Genomic DNA, 27461 nt, shown 5'->3' with positions numbered 1-27461 from the left:
TTTAGTTCTATAAATCTGTACTGTTGCTTGCGAAACCCAAGCAAGGAATGACAACACCAGATGCAAAAGAGATACTGACGACATAAAACACCAGAACGCTGACTTACCTCCATGAACCTCGCACGTCAGGGTGATGCTTGAATCTTCGTCGTACGGTTCTGTGACTCCATGCAACAGGACTCCGCTGCCGTCACGAATCACAGGCCGAGTAGGAGGCTCTGTGCAAGAGACGTGCAGGAAAATAAGCAATGGATGTGGGCACAGAATGGCTCTGAGCGTTTGTAAATGGCTGTGGGATGCTACAAAAAAAAAGCATCTCGCAAGGCAGACAGAGAAATAGAAACTGTAAAGAACATCGCTATTCGTCTGCGTGTATCATGTATGCTTGCCTAGGGTATGCCGAATGGTATCGCTTGAGAAGTCTGCTGGACTTCGAAAAGATGTCTCGGGGCACATACAGTAGGTACAGGATGACGTCATGCATGTGTCAGTAACTGAAAAAACAGATCGAGCTTATTTTTGTGCAAACACAAGCGCAATTTTCGAATGCTAGCGATCTGGAAGATCAAACAGTTGGAAGGAACGTGATAAACTATCCTCATGTCCTTGTATTTTTATATTTTCACAGCCCGTGCTTCCCAAGTGCTGCATAGGAGTTTGTGTCACCGATTATTTTTTGTGCATCGAGCGTAAAATGGGGAACTACGCGTAAGTCGGTAAGTGCTTGAAAACTTTGCTTAGATTTTTTTACCTATATACATTCCTTCTTTGTGCATGTTTAATACAGAAGGGGTATATATAAGTTGCACGGCCATTATTTCCTCCTACTTTGAACATATACAGTAAAAGCTCGTTAATTCAAACTCGGTTAATTCGAACTTCCGGTTAATTCGAACTCACACCCTTGCCCCGGCAAAGCCCTGTATATTTCAATGGGGGAAAACTTCAGATGATTCGAACGCGTCGGTATCCAGAACAGTTAATTCGAACTATGATCCCCTGGTTTCCATCTCTCCTCGCAGAATAAGTCGGCCCAGATTTATTACAGTGTGTTGCAAATCTAAACCAAACCAAATTTACTAGCGATGCAAAACAACAAAGCAGAAAAACAACCACGTGGCGAGCGCGCTACGCTCCTGCAACAGCATATTTCGCTTCTACAGAGGGCGCCGCGCCACCGGCGCTAGTGCTCCGGTGCATGCCATTATTTTTTACGAAGCATTATTTACGAAATCACCTGCCACAAACGTGTAGTAGCGCCTAAATCGCGATAACGAGTCCAGAGGCGGATTTTTGTGTTCTGCCTGCGCAGTGTGGCGCGATTTTCATTCATTCTAGCGCCCGCCCGCTAATTCGAACTCCGCTTAATTCGAACAATCTTATGGTCCCCTTCGAGTTCGAATTAACGAGCGTTTACTGTACTTTTTTCTTGGTGCGATTAGAAGTCTACCATTTACCACGTCAATTGTTTTTTGTATTTCAATGCTTCCCGTTTGCCACTATTAGGCATCTTCAATTATCATACTTTTGCTATAAAGAAGCAGCTCCGCACCTGCCTTAGTCCAGCTCAAGCAAGTTCCAACACATCTCTGTAGTTGTGTAAACTTCAAAGCGGGGAATGAAAGAGGCTAAAAAAATGTAATTACAAGTTCATCAAAGCGGTTGTCGTATTAAGGCGTCTAGAACGCGCCTTCGTAAAAAGGAAACGGTAGGGAAAGAGGAGGTTGAATAAACCTTTCATGCACAAGCTTTGCTGATGCACCAGAAGCGCATTCATCACTAAAGAGGCAAAGGCGGTGAGTTTGATAGAGGGGTGAAGTGGGAGTGCAAGAAAGCCTTATCTGCAGACATAATCGTTGGGCTTTTTTTCGAAGAGGCGGGTTCACCTCCATTTTAGCTGACGCCTAAAGAAGGGAATGCCTGGACAACAAAAAAAAAGCATGTGGTAGGAAGACCAAAGTAACGTAAACCAGCTTTCATTAGTTAAATTAAGCGACCTCGAAAACACACTGAAAGTTTCTTGGGGTGGCCTGGCTGCGCTGCGCCCAGCCACTCAGGTTCCACGCATTTTTCTTTTTTTCTCTTGATATTTACGGCATTTCCTTTTTTTTTTTCATAATTAGGGGATATGAAGATTCGTTTTCCAACACTGCACTCGGTGGCGCACTTCACCGTGCGTCAGTGATGGCAACCACTTTTATGCCATCAGGATCTGTCGAATTCGTCTTCCGTCTCTTCTTCGTACACACCTCTGCCATGGCGGCAGAAGGTGTCCACGTGGTCGGCGACTGGCTGCGCCCGTGTTCACAGCGTCTCCCTGAAGTTTTCGTGCTTCATATGTTCAAGTGCTCTACCCCGGAAGGCAAACGCGGTGGCGTCTTTAACTTTGAGCTGCACGCGTGAGCGGCTGTGTCGTTTCCATTTCGACACTTTGTTTTTATTTGTTCCTCTTTATTTTTATTTTTTTTGCTTTCAGGGTTAGCGCCTCGCTTCCACGTCTTTTCTGCAGCACACTGATGCCACGAAAAATTTCGCCCAACTTGGCTATAAAATTGTAGCAGTACGCATAGCCCGCTTCACGGCATAGCTTTGAAGATGCGGCGTTCGGGAGCTGCAGTGTTCTGCGGTGCTCTGAAGCATCTCTTGTTGCGTCAAAGGAGGCGGCTCAGACTCTTCGTCAGGCTCCTAGTTTGGTTCCGGCATGACATTCCCTCGTCATAGTCCTGGTTGTACTTCTCGTCGGGCTTCTACTCTTAGGTAGGCATCGCAGGCCCGGCATAAAGATGGGAGCTTCAGCTTCCATCTCCACGTGGCTGCCTAATTCTATAGCGCGTTAACGCGGAGATTGAAGCTGCAGACCAACTAAGCGCATTTTCAAAAAAAGAAAAAAAATAGTGCAGGAAATTAACGCTCCACCGTTTTCTCAAGCATCAGCGCGGAGTTCAGACACTTTTGTCAAGGGCTCTTGGTGCGATATACGAGCTTATAATATAACCAACCAGTGTGCGACGAACATCATTAAACGTCGTGTGACTGAAGCATGCCGCTCCAAAACGTGTGTTAATCACCCGTTGGCGACAGCGGCAGCCGGCTTCTGCAACTCTGCGCAAAAGCCGTCAATTTGAATAATGATTCCCGTGCATCGGCCGACGCGAACAGCTTTAGAGTTCGCTCCAACGACCTCGGCCTGGTTCAAACGCGGCGCAGCAAGACGCCCAGCCATGAGAAAATATCGAATGTGAGCGTTTCTGGTTCAGTAAACTTGGCGTCCAATATATCTTCCAGTTGCTTATAACCTCTCCGTGTGCAGGAAAATTACTTGTACTGGCCTGACGACGGAGTTGTTGCTGACATGAAGAGCTTAAATATGTCGCAGATATTGAGATTTCTTTAGAGAAGGGCATTGTTACGTTTAGTAAATCTGAGCCTAATGGCCTCTCGATCGTTTAGGCTTGGTGCACGCCGTAGTAGTTATGGTGTACCTAAACACTTCAAATGTCGGAAGTGCAATCCTGTCATTGCATAGGGACTCAGTAAGGCTGGATTTTTCTTAAATTGCACTCCTAAAGATGCAAAAGGGGCTGACCTGTGTTTTCACAAATTCCTAGTTATATCGCAGGTTATTAAGATATAGAATTGGTTTCTATGACATGCGCAATGCATTCAAATGTTAGTAAGCGAAAATCAATTCGATATACTATCAGTGGGCTGAACATATAGTGAGGAATCCGAACAAACACACAATTTACCTCCAAATACAGTTTTGCCCTAGACGGGTTGGTTAGACAAAAACCTTGAAACTGCATTTTTTTTTAAACATGTGAGTGCACGCATGTCATAAACACCAGAGGTTACTCACACATATGCACGAAAGAGAAATTCCAGGAGTGTACATTAAGAAGCCTCTAAAAGGGCGGGCGGGACTTTCTGCAATTATTCGCCGAAGGCTTAGATGCGATATCCCAACCATTACACGTCAATCCAGTAAAGTACTGCATGCCCACACAGTAGCCTATACTTGCAACGGTGCATTCGACAACACGCAATGAGAAATCTGTGCCCGTACTTCGAGCTCTGCGCGAGTACTCTGAAACGCTTTATAAGCAGGATTTTACTCTGCTTTTGCACGATATTCCGTGGTTGGCACGGCCTAATTGTCCGTTAATTTATGAAGAAAATAACGCCGAAAGTGAGTGAAAAACAACTGGGCCAGGCCTTTCCATTCATGCGCGTCACTGTAGACATTTGCAAGAAAACATGACACTTTAAATAAAAATGCTTTGTAGAATGTAACACTCAATTCCTCAGAGCCTGGCGACTTCCCCTGACGAAATTTCCAAAAGGTTGCTTTACTTCTTAAATTCCCATTAATAAATATTTCCAAGCCAACCCTCAATTTCGCTTAAAGTTTAGGTAGAAGACGAGAGAGAGAGAGAGAGAGAGAGAGAGAGAGAGAGAGAGAGAGAGAGAGAGAGAGAGAGAGAGAGAGAGAGAGAGAGAGAGAGAGAGAGAGAGAGAGAGAGAGAGAGAGATTCTCATTTTTAAACATTTCGACATACACCCTACCCCGAGGCAACAGCGGGCGTAATACTTGTAAAAGGCCTGCTCTATTTCTGTCTTCGCACTGGTGTCTCGGCCGTTCTATTCGATTCCTGCAATATCATTTCAACGAGGGTATTACTTTTATTCTCCGAGCACACACTTTTTCGGCCCCTCTCCGGCTATCACTTGCTCAGCTCTCAATACCAAAATAGCTCCTTGCTAGTGATCGTTGTCGACAAGTTCGAGCTTATCCTTCACGATCAAGCTCTCTGGCGCATTGCACTCTTCTTTTTAACATCTCTAAGTTTGAACGTAGGTGCTCTTTCTTTTGCTGCTCTTTACGGCATACCGAGGGTGCTCTGGCTTTAAATGGGGCTGCTTTAAATGTTCAGATTTTTTCGAACGTGTCGTAACTCTCTCTTTTAAAAAAAAGAAATGCCACTTTCTAGTAACTTGGCATTGAATTTCAGTTATTACCAACTTAGCTGCACTCCTGTTTTATCTTCCGCCGCTTAATTTTAAAGAAACGGAACAGTGGTTAAATAGACCTGACAAAACGCAATAGTCTTGACACAATGGCACCAGTTCTCGTGAAATGTAGGCGTTGTTCTCCGGTTTCATTCGCACATTTCCAGAAACCCCAAGAGTGCTTTGCTGTGCACTTGCACGTCACGCGGCGAAGCAAACCCACGAAGTCGACGCGGCGGAGGCTGCATTTCTGATATATGCGAAATGAAAAACCCTGAAAGGCGACCACACGACGTGACGGGAATTGGCATCGTTAGTTTAACAGACGTTCCGGTGATATAGCAATGCGATTCATTTTGAAAATTTTGGGAATACGACATATCGGTGATGCAGCTTTTGTCATTCATTTCATGTGCAAACCATAGTCATTATGTAGACTAAAATAATACGATAATATAGTACCGCATATTCTCAATCGATTCCTAGGTAGTATTAAATCCTACCAAATTCGACTGCGCAACAGTTAAATTTAGAATGATTCTGCTGGTATGGTGGAACAGCGCCTGAAAGAAACTAGAAAAAAAAACAGGTTTTCCCTATTTTTATCATTATTTGGTTCATACCTCTAGCAGCTGTATCTCTGTGTCATACGCCATTCAAACGTGAGGGGTGCTAAGTTTGTCTAGTTTCATAAACTGTCTGGAGCTGGGTTAAATATTGATAACTGACCTGTTATGTGAATGAGAAGAGGACAGTGCGATATAGTGTCATGTAAAGCCACCTCGGAGGAGAAGGAAGCGCAGTGTGGCGAATAGCCGTGCTCAAGCTGCCATGGCAGGCTTGTAGCTTTCGCAAATCTCTCACCTCACTTATCCTTCAACCAGGTAACATGTTAGGAGTTCTTGGTTTGGCCATTTCGAGACTCAAATTAGCGTACTGAGAAGGAAGCACTGCACGGGCTCGGACTTACCCGAAAGCCCAGGCAGGGCTTGGGCTTGGTGGTGGTGTGCGTAATCAACTGCAACCACTTATTCTAGCAAGCACGACAAACCTAGTGCTTCTAGGTGTATACTTGAAAGCGATTAAAACTGTCTCCAGTATACTTCCTTTTTTTTTCGCCCTTCGTATTTTAAACTGCTTGAGTAAAATGAAAACACCCTCCTCGAGCACCTCGTTTCCGCGACATTCCCTATTCTCCATTTTATCAAGTTTCAGCCACAAAAAAAAAGTCGCTCCTGGCGCTAATCCCCAGCCGCTGCCGCACCACATCTTTGCCGTATTTTCTTTTTCTATTTTTTGCTTCCCCAGTCGTTGACGCTGCATGGTCGTGACGACGTAGCCGCTTTTCGCCGTGTTGGTGCCGGCGTCGTTGCGGTCCTGCGTTGATAGCCCTGCGTCCTTCTGGCGTCGCTCATCTGCGAGTATCAGCATGATTGGATACTCCTCCCGTAGTAACTCTGGCAGCAAAAGCCAGGCCCTGTATCCGGGACCCTCGCCGTGGCAGCAGGAGGCATGGAGTTAAAGCGTAGGCTGACGGAGCGACGACGCTGCACGCAGGCACCCGACCGTCGCCGCTGGGGCCGCGAGTAGTCAAGTTGGCAGTGGAACCCGGAGGCCGGAGCCGACCTGAAGTCGCCCGGCACCTGCCCTTGGCTCGCATGGCGATGTCGACGGCCTGGCCTCGTCCCCTGGATTCCTCTTTGGGGGCCTCTCTGGAAAAATTCACCTCTCTTGCTGCTTCTTCCTGCCTCTCTTCTTGCTCATTTGCTCCAGCATGCTTCTCCGCGGCTTGAATTCCTTTTCCTGTCTGTCGGCTGCTCTTTCCTCGTCCCCACTGGACATTGCTCTATTCGTTGTTAAGAGCGTTCCACGGTTAATCCGGTTACTGATGTTGTTTCCTTTGTTATTGGCATACCTTGGCGCCAACCCCTAGCCCCTGAATCGTGAGTGTACCTCCAGTGGAGAAGCAGAAAAAAACTTTTATTTGATCCGATAATAAAAAAAAGTGCGTGGCGTCTTCTCATTTCAGAAAGCCGTGGCCTGCCACTGTCAGGGGCGTAGCCAGGAGGGGGGGAGGGGGGGGGGGGCACACCGGGCCCAAAGCTACTGTTTCAAATGAAGCAGACATAACACCAGCTTTAGCAAATCTTCCATGCCAGTTTCGTTATCGTCGACGTAGATAAAAGGCAACCAAGTATCTGCTTGATAACAACGAATGTAAAGCTTGAAACCCAAAGGGTGGCAAGTCAGTCATGCGGGCCATTGTTGTAGCATGGAACAGCCAGCAGGGAGAGAACAGTGCGAAATCTTGATTTTCATGGTTCCGAAACGAAACCATAGGATGGTGGCACGCGTGTGCCGCTCGATGCTGGCGTGATAACCTTCAAATTGTGCTCGACTGTACTTACTTCATATCTGATAAGAAAACTTATTAGTCCCTTTCCTAAAGAAAAATCTAAAACACGCGAATCTTGATAGTAAACACCCAGTGTTGGCCTCCACTTCCGCCTGACGTACTTCGGGGACCGCGCGCCACTCACGAGCACAGTCATGATCACGCTCACGAGCGCATGCCCCCATAACCGCCTGCTCTACGAACGAACAAATCACCCGTGGCCTACCCATAGACCGGCGAATGGAAATTTAGGTAATCATCATTATCATCATCTAGGCTCCTTAAGTTGAGCTTTACTGTTAACGTTCAGCCTGCACAAATCGCACGTTAAAGTCAGTTATTTCAAGCTTCGTTAGAAAAACAACGCGCAAGAAGTCTTGCCTACATATTTCCCCGTCCCATCTTTTGGTCAACCGCCCCCCCCCCCCCCCTTCTTCCGAAAAAAATTCCTGGCTACGCGCCTGGCCACTGTGGCTGGGGCGGGCCCCGAGTCACCAGGAATTTCTGGTCCTCAAGCCGAAAGCTGGTCAACCCGCTCTCCCACCACTGTGGAGAAGGGGATAGCGTAGGTTAGAAAAAAACTATAGGCTGACGCTCAGCAAGGGCCGACCTCGTTCGGCAAGGGCCGACCTCGAACACATTTTATGGGCCTGCCCCCTTAAAATGAACACCACACTTCAAGCAATAGACATCACTTCCTCAGAGCAGTCGGAGACGCGTGCTGATCAGTTCAATAAGGACGTTCAACTCCGGGCCGTCCAGATGGCCGAAGACGCCTCCAGGGCGCAAGGACTCGTGGCCGCCGTCTGAGGGAGGAAGGATGAAGGGGACTCCCATCTCACTTCTTCCCTTACCGCCGTCTCGGGCTCCATAAAGTTATGCACTCACTCACTCCCCCTCCAGCGACCTTCGGTCCTCCCCTTTCTAATAAAAGAATTTATCATCATCATTATTTAAGAAATAACATCCAATTATTTGGTTTGAGGAATTAGCGCACCAAATGACATTTTAAAATCATCCTTGCGCACAGCTCTTTTTATGCATCCCGATACCTTTGTCAAAAACTTAAACCGAATTGGCAATTTTTTTGTCACTTGCGCTGACCGATCGAAGTTTCCATGCGCACTGTAACACCATCGCAAACTTTTCATATCTGAAAAGCAATCCCGTGGAAATTCGTCGGGGTAATATCCCCTACCTGTGTAATCCAGGAAAGAGGCAGCTTTATTCTGTGTTTGCAATTGTGGATTACGTAAAGTTCCTGACAGTAAAAAAAATAATACTGCTACAAAAAGGAGTTTAACTACAAAAATCTCGGACAGGATTACTATTAGCTTTCGGCTTACAGTGGACACTCATGCTCACAATACCCAGCATTTCACTCCACCCCTCTCTTGCTGGTCAAGAGAAGGAAAAAGTGGAACTACGACTCGTGGCTGAAGGCAAGGAAGGAAGGAATTTATTTAGAAGGGAGAGGTCGAATGCCTTGTGCGGGGGAAGAGAAGGGGTATAACCCAGTGGGTAGATGGTGTTGAATCCGTGAACGTGTCCACCCCGAACACGGACAACTTGATTTATGTCATCTCTACTTGACCCGACACCTTTCCACGGGGTTATTAAGTTTTCTTTCACATCTCCTCTCTCTTTTTTGCCCATTTCCCCTTTCCCACGTGCAGGATAGCAAACTAGGCTCTAGCCAGGTTAACTTTCCTGCCTTTCTTCTACATTCTTCCTTCCTTCCTCTCGAAGGCGTTATCCATTCTTGATGGGACGTGACGTGAGGACGTAGACGTAGAGTCCACCCAGTCCCAGAAATGGTGGTATATGCCGTGTCGGTCGGCACTGCACAGGTGGCAGGGAAGGGTGGGAGGGGGAACTGGGTTGGGGCCGTCAGGACGCTATTTGCCGGAACTCCTGCAGCAGGTCCATCGGTCGCGGCCGTCAGGAGTAACCACTGTGCCGGAGCGGGAGGTCTCGCGGGATGTCCTCGTGCGCAGGTGGGTCTCGCTTTGCGGTGTCGGCGTCGCCGCATTTTGAGTGCAGAGCACTTTACAGGCTCGCCTTGTCGTCGCAGCTCGCTGTAACGCGTAACGCATAATGCTCTCAGATGTCAAGTGACTGTCGGAATCAGGCGTCGCAGCGAGTAACGGACCCAAGTAGAGCCAGACGTACCGTCGTAGTGGCGTCCCACAGAGGATTCGAAAACCAAGCGGTTTATATATATACATAACCGTTCGAAATTCGTAAACCGCTGGCACTTGTCTTACATCTCCCCGTTGTTTAGCGCAAAGAAAACTGCAGGTACATTTGAGACAAAATATACGTAATTAATTGGCAACGCGCGCGTTCATTTAGTTAGGAATGCTCGTTGGGTTGTTTTTTACAAAAGTAAGCGAAAAAACGTGTCAGGGAAAGAAAAAAATTGGCCGCGTATCTGCTCCTTTCGTTGCAAATGTCGTCAAAAGACGATAGTCCTTGTAGACATTTGCCAAGGAAATGCCCCCCTTTGCTTTCCTGATCACCTTTAATGCTGTTCCTGTTCCGTCGCGCTCATCCCAAGGTAAACACACTAAAGGTTTGCTCAAGGCGATTTGAATTTACCGCATTCCACTGCTACAGGCGGGGTTCCTCGATGCTAGCGCTGCAGTACGGCGGAGACGCGCGTGAATCGAGGCGGCCGACTCCAATGTTTATAGAACTGTGTTGCCGTGCTCCACGTGCGTTCCAAGCAGAACGTGAAACCTAGCTAGTGGAACCTTTCTTAACTGTTGCCACGTGATTTCTCCTATGCCGCCAGGAGGTGGTGCGGGCAACAGCAGGCGGGCAACAGCAATCACTCAAACTTGAAACGGTCAGTGACTTGCATTTTAGTCGAGAAAAAAGCCTGTATTCACGTGAACCGCAAAATACCATAATAAAATCTTTCTTTTTAATTTTTGCGCCATTTATTCCCATCCTCACCCATCCCCATCCAACTTCCTTGCAGACTGCAACTTCCTTGCAGTCCCAGTCCCATCCCCATCCAACCTCCTGCTATTTAAGGCGACACTAATCCTTTACTGAAAGGAGATGGGTGGCCTTTATGTAGTCCTGGAAGTTGCCCTAGGGTGTTTTTGAGGCCCACATCATTGCTGGCGTATTCAAACGAAAAAAAAAAAACGTGCGATGCCCCCTCTTACTTCCCTTCCACCTGCTCTTATGTTCTCAGCGACTTAATCCCAAACTGATGACGTCCATCATCGGCAACTCGTTGGTCAGACTCAATTAGTGCTTGACAGTTTATAGACTACCGGTGTATCGTAAGGGGAGAAACCTGGGGAACACACTTTTGGTGTCAGTAATCCTTTAACTCAACCCCACTCGGTTCCACGGAACTCGAGTTTGTGTCTATACTTTTGTACTTATTAGCTGCTGGGCTACGCCAGAATCTTTTATTGTTTTTTTTATAAAGAAACCGGTTTTAGCCCCCCCCCCTCTCCTTCCTTCCACCTAGTTTGCGCTATTCTTGTAAATACGTTTTTTGGTAAAACCCGATATCACCCGACGACCCACACACCACCCTCCGCTCAAACAACGTTATCGACCTATTACGAGAGCAGACGACTTGAATTGAGCTCTGGGTGGGTGGCGTCCCTAGTGTGGGATGCCATAGACTCTGGCGGCCCACCTCACCCTTCCCGCGAGACTGAGTTGGTCCTCAGGGTCGGGCTGGACGACCAGGCCGTCCGATCCTATGCTTGGTTGGGCAATGGGCGGTACGTCTGTGCCCGCACACTCTCACGCCCTGTGCTATAAGGTGCTTGGAAAGGAGCAGTACCTGCATTCCAAGTGGCAGCTTGCAGGGTACATCGCATGTAATAAGGTGACGTGTCCGTTTCTGTGGTAAGGTTAGAGTGTGGGGGTGGGTAGCACCCCTCCTGCTCGGTCGGCAGTGCCCCAACTCAATGTGCTCCTCAATGTACAGGACACCAGGGTATAGAAGGCGACGGGAAGGCCCATGCCGTTGCTCGTGGCCGTTCACCGAGCAACCCTCTTTCTTGGCCGCGGGATCACTGACCTAGAGACGAACGCGAGTACCACCGCAAATGCAGACGCAAGAAACTGAAAGAACTCCGCAACTCCCGCCCCCTACTTCCTCCACCCTCACCGCTCTTAACACGCCGCCCAGCCGTCTACATCGGTTCAGCCCAAACTACCTATCTGCCGAGAGACCTTCTCGAATACCGAATATTCAACCGTCCGAGCCTCACATTCTGTCAGCTATGCGGCGGTTGCCACAACATACAGCACGCGTATCCGTCCTGTCGTCGTGCCACTCTATCCCCTACCTATCCTCCCACACTCCCATTCAACGCTACCTATTCATAGGAGGACTGGGTCACTCCTCCTGTAAACTTCCGTGCGACGTCATGGTCCCAATTCTTGGAGCACATGACTTCTGTGTTGGGCACACAGCCGCCTTCGTCGTCGCACGCCAGTGACGCACCTTCTTGTGCTAGCTCAAACAACACCACCACCGCCTTGTGCACCACACTTACACGATTCGAACGTGATTCGTGTGTAATAAAGCTGCCTTTCTTTGTCTCCATAATGTATTGATACCTCATGGGGACTGCGACCAGGACGCGGTCACGCGGCGTAGATGCCCGCAGAGCTTCTAGTACAATACAGGCTACCGAATAGGAAATTAAATTCAATACAACGCCCTGTCGCGACCGGCGCAGTGACAACCAGCCACGACAGCGTTTGGACTCGAACTGATTTTTATTCCTCCAGCGCGAGCGCACGTGAGTGACGTGAGCGCGCGCCTCGTGGTTCTGCCTTCGTCGTCGTCGTCGTCTCGGCGCGGCGGACCCGCGCCGCTACAGGTCACCAATTGATGTCGCGACTGGCGCAGTGACAACCAGCCACGACAGCGTTTGGGCTCGAACTGATTTTTAGATGCAGAGCATCTTATAGCGGGAGCCTGTCATGCGTCGACGAACGTGCGGCGTCCGCACCGCTCCTCTTCACGCCAGCTGTGCGATAACGCTCGCTCGCACCCTCCTCTCCCCTCCTCCTCTCCGCGCCGTCTGTGCGCTGGCGCGCTCCTCCCTCCCCGCGGCTCCGCCCCCGCCAGCTGTGATAAGCGCGCATGCACGCGCCCTCTCTCATCATCCTCTCCACGTCAGCCGCTACGCGCGCTCGTACCCTCCCTCCCTCCTCCTCTCTCTCCCACCGTCTGCGCGCTAGCGCGCGCTTTCCCTTCACGTCTCATTCGCAGCTGAACGGTAAAGCGCGCATGCGCGCAACACCACCTAGAGTCTAGGTGGTGTTGATGCGCGCCTCTCTCGTGCTCCTCTCCACGGCAGCTGCTTTATAAGGCCGTGCGTGCGCCGCTGGCTCAGTTGCTTCTTCGTTCTTCGGTTGATTTGCGTAGCGCATCGATCACGTCTTCGCCAATTTCGAGCTACAGCCGCTGCTGCCGGATCCACTCACGGTATACTTCAGCGACCACAAGGCCATCGTACTCAAAGTACCCAAAGCGCCGAGACTAGACGCTGCTGTCTCAATAAAGACGTTCTTCTTCGTTAACCGTTTCAACTTCGTCAGTGTGTGATTGTGACCACGCAAATTTAACACGCAGTTTAACACCTACCAACACTAACACCCCAACGACAACTAAATAACGCCGCTCCAACAACAAGATGCTCTGCATCCTCACAATCCCCCTCGGAAAGGTGCGGGTAATTTTTATTCCTCCAGCGCGAGCGCACGTGAGCGCGCGCCTCGTGGTTCTGCCTTTGTCGTCGTCGTCGTCTCGGCGCGGCGGACCCGCGCCGCTACAGGCCAAAAAGTAATTTTGGCATTTATTTTGTTTCACAGAGTTCGCCATGCTGCGGAATGGCATTATTCTGTAATTTTTTCTTCCCCTCTCAGACGTGCGCTTGGGTCCTCAGTACATATGATATTTTAAAGAGCAAACACAAGCACGCGCAAGGGCAAAAAAATCACCTCATTGACACCTTGTGATAAACACAATTTTATACTCTAAATTTATAAGCATGTCATTCATGTAGAAATATTTCTCTAAACATCCCAAAATTCAGTAAAAAAATAAAAATTGCCACCTGTATGAAGGTGCTTTATGATGATGTGGTCTTCTGTGTTAAAATAATTGTTGCTATAAAAATTGTGAATAGTTGGCAAACATTATTTTAAATGTCTCAACTTTTTAATAGAAGCGCTGGTTTACCTATTGTAATTTGCCTCAATAAAACATAAATAAAATTGTAATTTGCCTCAATTTGTCTCGCTTGCAATTTGCCTCAATGAAGATAAATAAAACAGCAAAATAAGTAAGACTAAAACAGTAAATAATTACAACTTGCAACAAATGTTTAAATTTATTAATGATAGCCTGTGCAACACCTGTGCAACACCAACTTAATCCCATGTAATTATTACTCCTGTTAATTTTACATCAGTGTCACGCTAAAAAAAATCGCCGTTGCTCGGCTACCCTCGATTACAACACAGTGAGCGCGAATGAAATGGTCACAGCCCATCTGCTTTATCCCACTTTTGCCCTTCAACGTGATGAAAACGATGGGTGTATATAATGTAAGCTAAGCCATTGAAAGTTTTCGTCATCCTAAAGGCATTGTCTACTCTCGAGTAAGGTACGTTGGTCTCATAAGCCGTATTTTTGAGTGGATGGCGCGTCAGAGCGGTTTCACAGAACGTTACGCACACTGCGCCCGAGACCTCACGAAAGTAGAAGCGTCGACTACTTCACGCAGTCATCAGAGTTATTTTGACGCAGTCCTCACCCCTTTGAACGTCCTCTAGACTATTGGAAAAACTCAGTTCTCCCATTAAGCCAGCCGACGCGCTTAGGCACGTGTTAGCACTCTGAATGATTTGCACAGCCCCGTGTATCATCCCACACTTCAGAGTATTTGAAGAGCGAGGGGAAAGCGTCGCAATATTCGGGCGCAGACGCCTAGCTGGGGCTCCTTTAAAGCAGAAACTGCGCTGGTTTCGTAAATTCACACGAGCTACTACGGTGAACTCGACCGTGATAGAGAAGGAGAGAGAGAGAGAGAGACGTAGGCTTTTTGAGCCACCGCCTACCCGTCGGGTTCGCTATCGGCCGGCTTTTCGCCGGTTTATCAACGCTCAGTTGCGTGTTCTGGCTGGCTGGCTCGCCCGGAAGCTTAAGGGCTGTGTACAATGAAAGCTCGCCGCACGCACTTTCCTCCATGGGTAAGGATGCAATTTAAGCTCTGGCACCGGAATGGCGCATCCAGAAACAGGTAGGAAACAGCTAGGCAGAGAAACAACGAACGGCTTAAGTAGAGAGACAGAAAGAGATAAAGAAACGGTAAAAGAGAAGAACGGATGGGAGGAACGAAAGGATGGATCGATGAATGAATATAGATAGACGAAAAGAAACCATTAAGACAGATCATTCCCTTTCACCCCGCTGTACAGGAAACAATGTTGCGGGTTTCTATAACGCGATCCGTCCGGCTGCATTCAGTTAAACATTCGTGCATTCAGTTAACGCGCCGCGCTCTAACTTGTACGTCTGTATTGTAGCGTATTGTATGGTATTGTAACGTATTGTGCTTGAATGAGTTCGATTGTATGGGATTTTACCTTCCACGCTCCACGATACATATACGTTTACAAGCTTTTCACACCGGACTTCGCGGTATACATTTTGCGGCCAATAACAAAAACTAAATAAAACGACTGATTCCCTTTTTTTTACTTCTTGACAATCATATACAGCTGTGTCTATTTACCAAGTTTTTCTTGAACATATCTGAATTTCTAGTATGTGAGCGCACAAAGAGTAGACGAAGGCCGGAAAGACGAATAACCGATCAGTTGCAATTTAACACCCTCCTTCACTTCCTTCCCCTCTTTCAGCAATGCAAAAGAAGCGATGCGTTAATGAAAATAAACCTCTCTGCGGTTACGTGGCGATAATTGGTCAAAGGTGATTTACGAAAACAAGAAATGAGAAAATTAAGAAAATACTGAAAAATTGGTCGCAATCCCGACCTGCGAAAGTGCACGTCCAGCAAAGCTGTTGAAAACCACTACAAATGGTGATGGAGGAAAGTATAAAATGTTTCTCGTCGTCTCAGCGGGCTTGTTGCTTGGGCTCGGCTAGTGTCACTACAGCGTATCAGCACTTTTCTCCTAGTGTACCGTGCCGCCGCCATGATCATTGGTCAGTTCGCATCACGTGACATTTGTTTACACTGCGATGGTTCGTGGGCGCCGCCATTTTGTTGTTTATGCGTTTTAGTCGGTCAACTCTGGTAGGCCTAGCTTGTCCTCGCTGCTGTGCGGCTGCGTGCGACTGACGTCGTTCCGAATGCGAAGCAAAGATAACGCGTGTAACATCATTTCAGCGGTGGAAGTGTGTCGAAAAATGCTGTTTTGCTGCATGTTGTTAACAAACGACCCGGTCGCAGGACGACCTGGTCCACGCCAATTCGCTAAATGCGTACACTTTCGTCAATGAATCATCGCATAAGCCTTTTTATTTTTTCATAGTTAAAACACACGCGTTGACAAAATGTCCGTTAAAACAAAACGACACGCAAACAACCCGTGTTTACTGGCAAAATTTGTATACACAAAGCGCATTAAATTCTTTAGTCTTGGAGGATCATGAATTTTAGAGGTTTTTTTTTTTACTCCGAATAGCAATATTTTCCAAATGTTTAAGCAGCTATGCGCATACATTACTGATTCATTATTTATCGTTGCTCATTGTGCCCCATAACTAATATTAAAAAAGCAATATTATTTTGAGTATGTTGTCTAAAATGTTTGTTCTAATGTCCCTGGAGACACCAGATCATAAGCTGTCAAGCTAGTAACAAAATATTCTTGCCTTGAACGCCTTCAAAATAGGTTGCTCAGAACTCAAAGTGCGTAAGCATTTTAGCGTACACATACAGGTATATACGGCTCGAATCCGTTTCTGGAAATCTCTTTTCGCAGCTGCGAAATACCTTCGGAAGCCTGTACGTGTGATTTAACTTACGGCTGCCGTTTCAAAACTACGCATGGGGGGAGATTAAAAGCTTGCAAGCCGTCGGGTTTCTCCCCGGTTTTGACATCTCAAAGCTTAACGCAGAACTTTCAAATCAGAATTTACTGCAAATCCCTGCACCCTCCTGTGCATCTTTTCTACGCTGCTGCGCATACTCCGGCCTTTTTTATTGTTTTATTTTAGGCGCTTTATAGCATAAAGAATTCAAGAAGCTTTCCTAAGCCGGTGCGCGCGCGCTTGCGCCACAAACTGCGCTACGTTCAAGATACAGGCCAGTTAGTTCTTAAGCCGGCTGAACCCAAACTGGGGATCAAGAAAAAAAAATGCACTGACGATTACTATACTGCCTAATGCGAAATTTGAGCGCAGCGTGCACTGCAGTCTTCTCGGACACGGTGCCTATCTGCAGCGTTTCAGAAAGTGGTGGCATGATCAGCGAACTCACGGCGACGCGCGCTACTCTGCTTTTATCTCGCAGAGCGTCGCCGCAACCGCCAAGCATGTTGTTGCAAATCATGTTTGAACACGCGTTTGTCACGTGGTTCGGATGAGCCACGCACGGAGAAGCAGCGAGCATGTTGTTGCAAATCGGGTTTGAGCCTCCCGCGCAGATGTCACGTGGTTCGGATAAGTGGCGAACGAAGCAGCGCCCAGGGAAAATGCGAGGGGGTGGGCGGTCCTTGTAGGTGGCGTTGCTCCTTGGCGGCCGTGAGAGAGATGACACCAAAGCTTCTAGATGACACCTTCTATAGTACACTGTACCAAAGCCGCGCGTGCCGCCCTCCACTTCACACTTTCGCGCTTTCGCCACACGCTCCTCTCCGTTTTCTTTCTACCTTCGCTGCTTCGTTCGCTGACTCAGTTATGCGGACGTCTACGGACGCCATCTTCGCCGCTACCCGCCGCGGTGGCTCAGTGGTTATGTCGTTGTGCTGCTTTGCCCAAGGACGAGGGTTCGATTCCTGGCCGCGGCGGTGGTGCTTTTCTGATGGAGGCGAAAAGCGAGAACGTCCGTGTGTTCGAGATTTCGGCGCACTTAAAGATTCTCAGGAATTCAAAATTAATAAGGAGATCTCTACTACGGCGCGCCTCATCGCCTGTGTAGCGTCGGCGCTTTAAGCTCTACAACCAATGAAATCTTCGCCGCCGCCACCGGTGCGAAACCCAGATACCGGGCGCCAAAGGGCTGCGCGCCTTAAAAAGGTTTCCAATTCATGGTGAAACGGTCCGCCATGAGCTGCTAATAATGCGCTGTCAATGCCGCCTTTTGTTCTAAGAACCACCAACCTAGTAATAGCCTATATATTTTCCCCAGTGCGATAAATCACGAGAACCTGAACGCTCTATCCTTTCTACTCTCGGTCGTGACACGGGGAAAGCGATGCGCACCAATATTGAATAAAGTCCGTAATCGACGCTATTTCTCTTCAGCGGCTTTTCACAACGTCGGCTTGGAACACTCAAGAGTATGAAACCTATACAAAGCAAACCGGTTTAATGCTCGCGGATCGGTTTACGGAGGATTATGCTAATATATATTTAGTCTAACTGGAGCTGAAGCGAAACTAATTTACGCCGCGCCACCTAAACTTAGGCGTGTTTAGTTTTTCGGTTCAATACCCTATTAAATACCCCAAATACTGAAGAATGCGTTTCTATTTTTAAGTGGTTTATCGCCAGCGCATTACCTCGACGTTTATCGTCGAGGTGACACGCTGGTTGGGTTTGCAGAGATAAATGACCTCGGTACGGTGGATAAATTCTTCCACAAACGAAGGTATATGAAATGGGCATGGAAAAGCCCTAACAGTATAACTACAAACTAACTCGACTTCATTATATGCGTACCCAGTTACGGTATACTGTGCAGGACATTGAGGCGTTAGGCAACATCAAGAGTACCGGTCAGAGGTGGCTGAGGTGAAGAATAACACGGGATCTCGAAAGGGAGAGGAAGACACTGGCAAAAATTATGCAAACCAACTTGCATTCAGGAACAACCAGGGCGTGGGCGTTTATAGTAACTGTTCAGAACAATGTCGTGGTTTAAAATGGACTGAATGAAAAAAGCTTTTGAATAATGAATAATAACCTAACGGTGGTAATTACAGAGTCGGCAGTTGCTGCAGGATGACGAAAACCTAGAGAAAAAAAATTCACGTATCTCCACGAAGTGAATCATGACGAGTGGGAGAAGCACTGGGGACTGTTCTTGCCATAAATCACCCGTGAGAGTGCTTACTGCTGCTAAAACGGTTTCCAATCCAATCCAATCCAATCCAATCCAATCCAATCCAATACAATCCAATCCAATCCAATTTTATTCAATACAATCCATTTCAATCCAATGCAATCCAATTCAATACAAATCCAATTAAATCCAATCCAATCCAATGCTCCTCGCGAATGCGCAGCACGGCTCTCCAGGAGCAGTCTCTCTCTCTCTCTCTCTCTCTCTCTCTCTCTCTCTCTCTCTCTCTCTCTCTCTCTCTCTCTCCAACCTTTTGCGAACGTTTTATTTTCTTCTTGTTAGTCTTTTGTGAACCTTTTGTTCACAGATGTTTCGATTTACATGGTGCTGCGCCGTGAGCACGGACGCCGGACGCCGGACAAGCCTCGGCCTTATAGGTGCTTCACCCCTAAAAGACTGGTAAATTATCTCAGAAAACAAAAACGCGCCGCAAAACGCAGGAATAATGGACAATCCACATGAGAGAAGTATCCGATGAAAATCACCTTCCAGCGCGTGTGGATTGGTTTATATAGGCCCAAATGGAAGGAGCCGGAATGTTCGTTTGCGTGAACATGCAAACAATGTACGACGTGGCATGGAGGGCCACCTAGCTGCCCCTGCAAAGACTACCCCGACCTTCGAGCGATGTGAAGTGATGCGCAAATGCGCTGACCGGCTCACCAGGAATATAGAGGGGGAAGAGGAGAAAGTAACTTTATTTTGTCCAGAAGAAAGGCCTAGTTATGGTCGGTGTGTTTCAGACGTCGGCCAGGATGTCTTGGCTCAGAGAGCAGCGTCTTCGGCTCTCTGGACGGCCCACTGCTGGATGGCAGGGTTCTCGCTAAGCATCACGGTCTTCCACTGCTCCTTGGTGTTGATAATAAATGTTCCTTTTATATTGCTGAAGTCTTTTCGTTGAAAGCAGGGCATTCCTAAAGCATGTGTGCCAATCTTGCAAGCTGGGGGCAGTGTTTACATTTTCCGTCACGAATTTCCGGGTGGAAGTGTTTGTAGAGGCCTGGGTTCAGATGTGCATTAGTCTGAAGACGCCTCCATGCAACTTCTTGTTTTAGATGCAGAGCATCTGATTCACTCGCCTTGTCCCTCCGGTGTCGTCGTCGTCGTCGTCGTCGGCGTTGTCCACCCCTCCCCCATTCTCCTCGCCGCGCCAGCTGCGCTCTCCGCCGCTCACCCCTCTCCTCTCCGATAGCGAACACTCTCTCGCGAGGGACATTGGATTGGACTCGATTGGATTGGCTTGGATTGGATTGGATTGGATTGGATTGGTTTGGTTTGGTTTGGTTTGGCTTGGCTTGGCTTGGATTGGATTGGATTTGGATTAGATTGGATTAGAGTGGATTGTGTTGGATTGTGTTGCGTCATAGCCGCGGCAGACGCGCTGGGGCTGGCGCATGTGCAGTACTCTCTCTTCCGCGGTTTCCTCTCCTTCGGGCGCGCTGCGCATATAACCGGTGTGCCGTTCTCCGGCGAAGCAACATCCACGCTTGGCTCAAACACTTAGAGTCCACGCCGCTTTACAAGTACGCCAACGTCGTCATCGACTGGGACCGGCTTATGCAGTCCCGTCAACGTTATGCGCGCTATAAAACGCGGTCTCTTCGCCGCTCCGCCTATGCGTCGCATCTACACAGGGGTTCCCACGAGGGGAGGTGGGAGTTTTTTTTTTTTTGGTCAACAATGGGTTGGCTGTAGGGTACTTCCGCTTTTCACCTCTGTATTGGTCGAGCACGTCCCGGTTGGTGCACAGGCGATCCTTGGTGTTGTCGGCAGGGTGTAGGGCGGGTTGCGGGGGCTCTGGGTAGGTGAATGCCCAAGCAGCCTCGTTGGCCCGTTCGTTGCCCTCCAGCCCCGCGTGTGCGGGCGTCCATATTAAAGTGGTTTGGGTCTCTACGTTCTTGTCCTGCTGGGCAAGGACTCGCAGTGCCGCACTGGAGATTGTCCCCTTTGTGAAGTTGCGGATTGCAGTGGCTGCAAACATTTAGGGTGCTCATAAAGATCTGTTAGTGTGCCATATTTGCTTTGGTGTTCAAGAGAAATTGCATTTTTTGGCTTTGCGGGCGCGTGCGTGTCGGGGTCGTATGCGACTGAGCACAAAAATCGGGTGCAGTACGCTTGCATTTTATCCCATTTTCTTCCGATGTTATATGCTTTGTGGCGCTTATAAAGAAACGCCTGCGCATTACAAACTTCTGTTGGAGCGACTTTGTGCGTCGTCTTTTCGCCGTCCCTGTCTGGGTTTCCGCTCAACTCTACAAAGTGTGGAATACCAATTAGGTCAATCGATTGCGTTTCCCTTTATGCAGCGTAGGACATTTTCTGGCGCGTGCCCTTGGAGTTCAAATGGAGACAACGTCAGAGCGGGAAAAGCTTTTAGTTCAGAGGAAGGTGATACCCCCATTTCTGACGTTTTCTAAGTTTGGCTGCGAGTGCGACGCATAGCCTTGCAGTGCCATTTTGGACCAAGGAACCGCGGCAGCTGACTTGACGTGCGAAATCAGGGGATTCAGCTCGGACTAAAGCGTAGGCCTCCTCTCCAGGAGCAAAACAGTGGAGTTAGAAGCGTAGGGTATAAAAAAAGGCGGGAGTGGGAGGGGGGGGGGGGGGGGGGGGGGGGGAGGGTATATGCCGTTGACAGGTGTGCAGCGTATGTGATGATAGATTTAGTTATCTCGAAGATTACGAAATTTCCCATCAAAACCTACATGTAGCACTGTGGAGGCTACATTGTTGTCAACAATCTGCACATTGAGCTTGAAGGGCTTGAAAGGACATTTTTGTCTCCCCTCTGGGTAGGTGGAACCGCAAGGCTCCGGCGCATATTGTCGCTTTCTTTCATGGTGAGTTCGGCGCCCTCACTGGTCAGACTGTTGACAACAATCTGGACAGCAGCGGGAAAAAATACAGGCATCCCGTAAATAAACGTGTATTCCGCGCGCATCCCGTGAATAAACTAGTTGTGAGTCAGCGCTCATCCTTTCCGTTCCTTTCGTGCACGTCTTTTTTTGCGTTGTTGTCCAGAATGACACCTAACCAACTTACCCAGCTCATCACTCTGTCGACAACAATGTAACCTCCGCAGTGCTGCATGCAGCTTCTGAAATGAACTATAGTTTCTTTTCGCACCTGCCGCTTAGGCTGAGTGGCTAAGTCGGTGCCCTGCTGCCTCCAAGGACGCGGGCTCAATCCCCCCCGCGGCGGCCATTTTTCTGACCGTGGCAAAAAAGCGGAAACGCCAGTGCGTCGAAAGAATCCGGATACCGACCGGGCGCCTCACAGCTCAGGCTTAGTTTGGGCGAGTTAAACTTCCAACATTTGAATTGTAGCTTCTTTTCGTCTTGTTGGGCTCGTATAGCTTTGACAATAACTTGAATCTCCAGGCATGTCGACGATGGTGCCGGAGCGTACAGAATTTCTACAGAAAAGACGTTGCTGTGAAAAGCTGTCGCCCGATTTTCGCTGCTGTAATATATATGTGGAATCAGTGCAGACCGGTGTTCCTTGAATTAATGTGGTCGTAGCGGCTTGCCGTGCGGGCGTGGCGACCTGCTCGGCGTGGTCCCATATTTGTGGGCATGGCTCTAACCAACATGCTACCTGCAATGATATAAATTTGCTGAATCGTGCATTGTATTACACTGTACTCCACAACAACGCGCTGCATTCCGCTCCGAGCAGTTCACTCCCCTTTAGTGCAGTTGCGTTCGAGATTGCACTACACCGTACGTTACTGTTCTGTGGTGCGCTGAAGTGCTCTTCCAGTCCACTGCTGCAGTGCGCCGAACGTGATTTGCAGAACTGCCTTGCACTTCAATGCGCTGTAAAGCACCGTGTGTACCCTACTGCCCTAGAGGTGCAGTGCCTCGCATTGTTCTGTACTGCGCTATTGTAGTGAACGATTAAGTGCTCAGTCGGCCCCGCATAGACCAGGGATGCCGCGCGCTGTGCGTTCTACTCCGCACTAGAAGTACAGCGTTGCAAGCATGCACTTCACTCTGATCGTGTGCACTTACGCTGTAGACTGCGCCGACAGACGACGCATGAGCATAATGATTAAAGAACGAGCCTCTCGTTCCTATCTGCCCAAAGTGCACAGGGTGAACAGAGTGGCTTTTAGAAAATTGCAAGACCTCTACAGGTTCATAAACATACATAAAATAACTGCACGAGATTTTCAAGATATTCGGAAAAAGAAAAGTGATTATCGTAAAGTTCCAGAGAACGCCCTCCCCGGAATCATCGTCCACCCCCCTTTAGTGGGGAACTATTCAATTTACTAATAGACCCCAAAGATCGTCCACCAGCTAAAATCGATGGCTTTAGCGCCTATGAGAGATCAAAATAGACGGGAATCCTCTATTTATGTGTTGTTATGTGTCTGGATATCTACGCGGTTTTCGTTGGCGGTGCGGTCACTATTTTGTAGTTTTTCGCACTTGACCCGAAAGTTCGCCCCTCCCGTATTTTTCACTTGATAGAGAGTTTTAGCATAGAGGCTTGCGGAGGCTCCCTCTACGGCGGCGGGTTAGCGGAACCCGACTGCGCAGGCGCGCGCGGGAAGGGCTAGGAAATTACCCCTCAGCAGAGCGAATGCGCGGGCACTACGAAGGCCGGCCCGCGGAACTAATCCACGCCAAAGGAACGAATTTGCACCTTCCCAGTCGGGCCCCGCTACCCGCTAACCTTAGCGTAGTGGATGGTACCCGCTATGCTAAAACTCTCTAATATCTCTGACTTCTGGTGGACGTTCTTTCGGAACTTTACGGTATGGGCTTGTTCCGGCTGCCTCCCCTCACACTCCCCCTTCCCCCTCTCTCTCCCTCTCCCTTCCTGTCCCTCTCTCTCCCCCTCTATCTCTGTCCGTTCCCGCCCTTCTCCCTCTCTCACTCCTTCCCTCTCTATATCTCCGAGTCCCTATTTCTTCCTCTCCCTCCCTCTTGCTCCCGCTCTCCCTATCCTTCCATCTCCCTCTCCCCCTTTTTTCTCCCTCTCCCGCTCTTTCTCCCTCTCCCTCCTACACACACACGTTTCTTTGTCCCGTGTACCCTCAAAATATTTTCCAATTCTGCGCATGAAAGCCTTCAAGCTACGAGGCACAGATACAGAGGCAAATTTTAAATGACGCATAAATAAGCAACTTTTTAAAATTAAGCCCTGAAGAACAGCGGAGGCCTTACTCCCACTTTAAGGAAGTGAATGGGACTGAACTCCAGCAAATTTTTGATTGCCACTACGGAAACTTTCCTCGATGACTAAAGAAGACAAAACACAGAGAAACGCACATCCGATCAAGCTCCGGAGAACGAGGGAGTTTTGCTTCATTTCCTCCTCTCTGACGTGCACAGCTTGTTTATGCAGGCTTCGGCTTCGGCTTCGCCGTGTTGTCCGCCGCTCGCGCAACCTTGGATGACTGGTTGTCGCTAAGGCCCCTCCATCACGTCCACGGCCGCTATTTTAAGAAGAGCCAACTCTGAGAGGCCGCTGCCGCCTAGTTCCGCTTCCTCCGGATCCGGAAAACCTGCTCTTTTTCTTCCCGCCTACTATATTCGCTCAGGAATGAAACTACAGTGAAACCTCGTTAAGCCGTACCTGAAGGGGATGCAAAGAAAGTACGTACTAACCTGCGCTATGGTTTATCCGCATTCATTAGGTTAGGTTAAGGGGAAACTGAGTAGGGGATTTGACTTAACTGCGTATAAGGAGAAACTACGGCTTATGCGGGTACAGTTTAACAAGGTTCCACTGTATAGGCGTACTCATGCGCGCTTTCCGAACGCTTTTTTAGCCGTCTACGCGGGCTTTCCACGTTGCAAAATAAAAAATACAAATCGAGGACACCTAAGCACGTCGTACGGGTGGTTCCTGTGAAGTTGAACGCTTGAGACGACATGCTTCCAGCTCGCGTCGTCGAAGGGCTTTGTATCTCACCCTATTAAGAGAGAGAGAGAGAGAGAGAGAGAGAGAGAGAGAGAGAGAGAGAGAGAGAGAGAGAGAGATAGAGAGAGAGAGAGAGAGAGAGAGAGAGAGAGAGAGAGAGAGAGAGAGAGAGAGAGAGAGAGAGAGAGAGAGAGAGAGAGAGAGAGAGAGAGAGAGACTCTTTATTAGAGAGAAAGCAGAGAGGTTTGCCAGCATGAATTCGCCGACATGCTACTCTGCGGGGAAGGGGGGAGAAGGAAACAAAGGAAGTAGGTGGAAGACGAAGAGTAGGAGACAAAAGATAAGAATAAAAACAGAATAAAAATTAAAAATGAATAGAGTCCTGTTTAAGGGCGCTGAGTTAAAACTTGACTGTACACGCTAGGGAGATGGCTACAGTGTTGTAGCGACGCCAATGTCCTCGAGGTACTCAAATAATTCAGACAGGGCTTTGCGCTGGGAGGATGGTGAGTGTAATGGTCCAAGCATCAAGCTTAGTGTTATTGGTTCAGGTTGGAGACATTTAATTCTTTGCTGTAAACGGGCCCTTGATTCAGCATAAGCAGAGCACTCTAGTAGTATATGTTCGACGGTTTCGGGTGGGCCGCAGTTGTCACAGTATGGGTTGGAAGTCTGGCCTATACGATGAAGGATATAATTTTTAAACGCTGCATTAAGGCGCAGTCGATGGTACAGTGTCTCCAGTCGGCGAGGTAGTCGTTCCGGCAGCCTCATTCTCATGTACGGGTCTATGCAATATAGAAAGGCCTGATGAAACTACGGAAGGGACCATAAGCGGTTTCTTTCAGCTAAAACTACTGCCTTAGTCATGGCTGAGGCATCATTTTTCGTGAAAAAAATCCTTCTTGTCGTTCTCAATTCTGGCCCCTGCGGGCAGCCTCATCTGCTTTCTGGTTACCCAATATGCCACAGCGGCCTGGGAGCCACTGTAGTGTCACACGATGTCCAGAAACGAAGGCGAGATGGTGGAGATACTTCACTTCTCGCTGGGCATGTTCGTGAAGGCTGAAGCAGCTAGCGCGTTGCAGGGTCTGAAGAGCTGCCTTCGAATCGCAGAAAAATGGTCCACTGTGTGGACGGCTGGCGAAGAATGTATCGGATGGCTTCTTTTATCCCATGAAGCTCAGCCGACGTGGACGAAGTCGGTCGCTCAAGGTGGTATGATAGGGCTTTCCCAGCTGATGGAATGAAAATTCCTGATGAACTGCACTCAGATGTTGCTGACCCATCAGTAAAAATGTGAGTCGTTGCACTATGAACAGTGCCTTGCTTTCCGCCTAAACGCTTTGTGATGGCTTCCTACTGCCTCCTACGGGCGCGCGGTGCCGCTGCTCGTCGACGAGGCCGTGTAACGGGTGAATTGAGGACGATGATAAATTTCGATGGTTCATTTTCCGCTGCGTTCATCGGCGGCAGACTGGTGTGAACGACTACCATGGTGCACTCGCTACTAAGGATTTAGTGCTGTTGAACGCCTTGTGACATGGAACGCCTCGAAGTAAGTCGTTTACTGCTTTTTTGTGTTGTTGTTATGGCGGCAGCCTACGCCAGACGCCGGCTTTCTCGCTCAAGCTCGCACTGGAGGACGTGAGGCCTCGTGAAGGAGCCGTTTTGTGTAGCGAAAGCTACACCACGCTACCTCAGGAAGTCTTCACGGGGTGACCAATTTAGGTCAAACCACACCCTTTTCCGCCAGCGCCCGGCACGGAGCAGCGGCCCGATGGCGGTGAGAGATAGGCTGCAGGGGAGAGATAGGCGAGGAGGGGGAGGCGACGTGCGCGGGACGTGGTGGAGGAAGGCGAGGAGGCCACCACCGCAGCGATAAGCGCGCGTCACGAAGGAAGGCTGGGAAGGCCACGAGGCCACGTGCGACGCAGAACGTGTGCGATAGAGGAAGACGAACATCCAGCTGTGGTCCCTCGTACAGCGGCGAGGCTTAAACAACGCCGTGAGGCTAAAAAGAGGGAAAACGCTACCGTTGCGTACAGCTTCGCTACCTTCAAGTCTTACGCATTAGCGTGAGCTTCCTTCATTTTACTGTTACGGATGCCGGACGCCGGATTTTTCTTTCAATAGGCCACTCAACGCGTTCACCTTATAATTCGTGTACTGGAGCGCGCCAAGATGACGCGGTGGCGGTAGTAAGCGGTAGTAATCGCTTACTAACACCGAATCTAGGCTGAATCCCCAAAGTAGAAGAACCCTTGCCTGAGTGTTTTCTCGTCTACCAGCGGTCAAACATCCTGGTCCGCTCGAAAAGGGGTGGAGCCTGTCACACCGGATAACACCGAATCTAGGCTGAATCTCCAAAGTAGAAGAACCCTTGCCTGAGTGTTTTCTCGTATACCAGCGGTCAAACATCCTGGTCCGCTCGAAAAGGGATGGAGCCTGTCACACCGGATAACACCGAATCTAGGCTGAATCCCCAAAGTAGAAGAACCCTTGCCTGAGTGTTTTCTCGTCTACCAGCGGTCAAACATCCTGGTCCGCTCGAAAAGGGATGGAGCCTGTCACACCGGATAACCTGTGGAACGGCTTGCGATTACCCGGAAACCTAAGCTTAGGGCCTTGCCCGGTAAAGCAGCTTCTTCGCGGGTTTGGGCCTGGCTTGAGATCTTTGACAGTGGGCCCAGGCCGGGCTTGGGCAGTGACTTGGCCGGAGCGGGACCCGGCTCGAGTTTGGTGGTGGTGTGCGCGCTATCTACAACGATCTATCGTCGCGCGCCTGAGAAACCTTTTGCCCTTCGTTGCGACTAAAAGCTAACAATACATTGCTGTGTACTTCCTTTTTTTTAAGGCGCAGCCCT

The 27461-nt window shown here is 48.9% G+C and overlaps 1 protein-coding gene across 1 annotated transcript in view; it reads right to left on the bottom strand.

The window, feature by feature from the left end:
- LOC144173815 (nephrin-like) overlaps positions 1-27461 on the bottom strand; it is a 154415-nt gene that overhangs the window by 31786 nt on the left and 95168 nt on the right. Inside the window, exon 3 of the mRNA XM_077702071.1 lies at positions 108-218. Coding sequence (XP_077558197.1) covers positions 108-218 — 111 coding nt within the window. The remainder of the gene's footprint in view (positions 1-107; positions 219-27461) is intronic.

Source organism: Haemaphysalis longicornis, unplaced genomic scaffold (genome assembly GCF_048455015.1).
Source record: "Haemaphysalis longicornis isolate Haplotype H1 unplaced genomic scaffold, Haemaphysalis longicornis Haplotype H1 scaffold_3, whole genome shotgun sequence".
NCBI classification, from domain to species: Eukaryota; Metazoa; Arthropoda; class Arachnida; order Ixodida; family Ixodidae; genus Haemaphysalis; species Haemaphysalis longicornis.
This window is presented reverse-complemented; position numbering and strand designations above follow the sequence as displayed.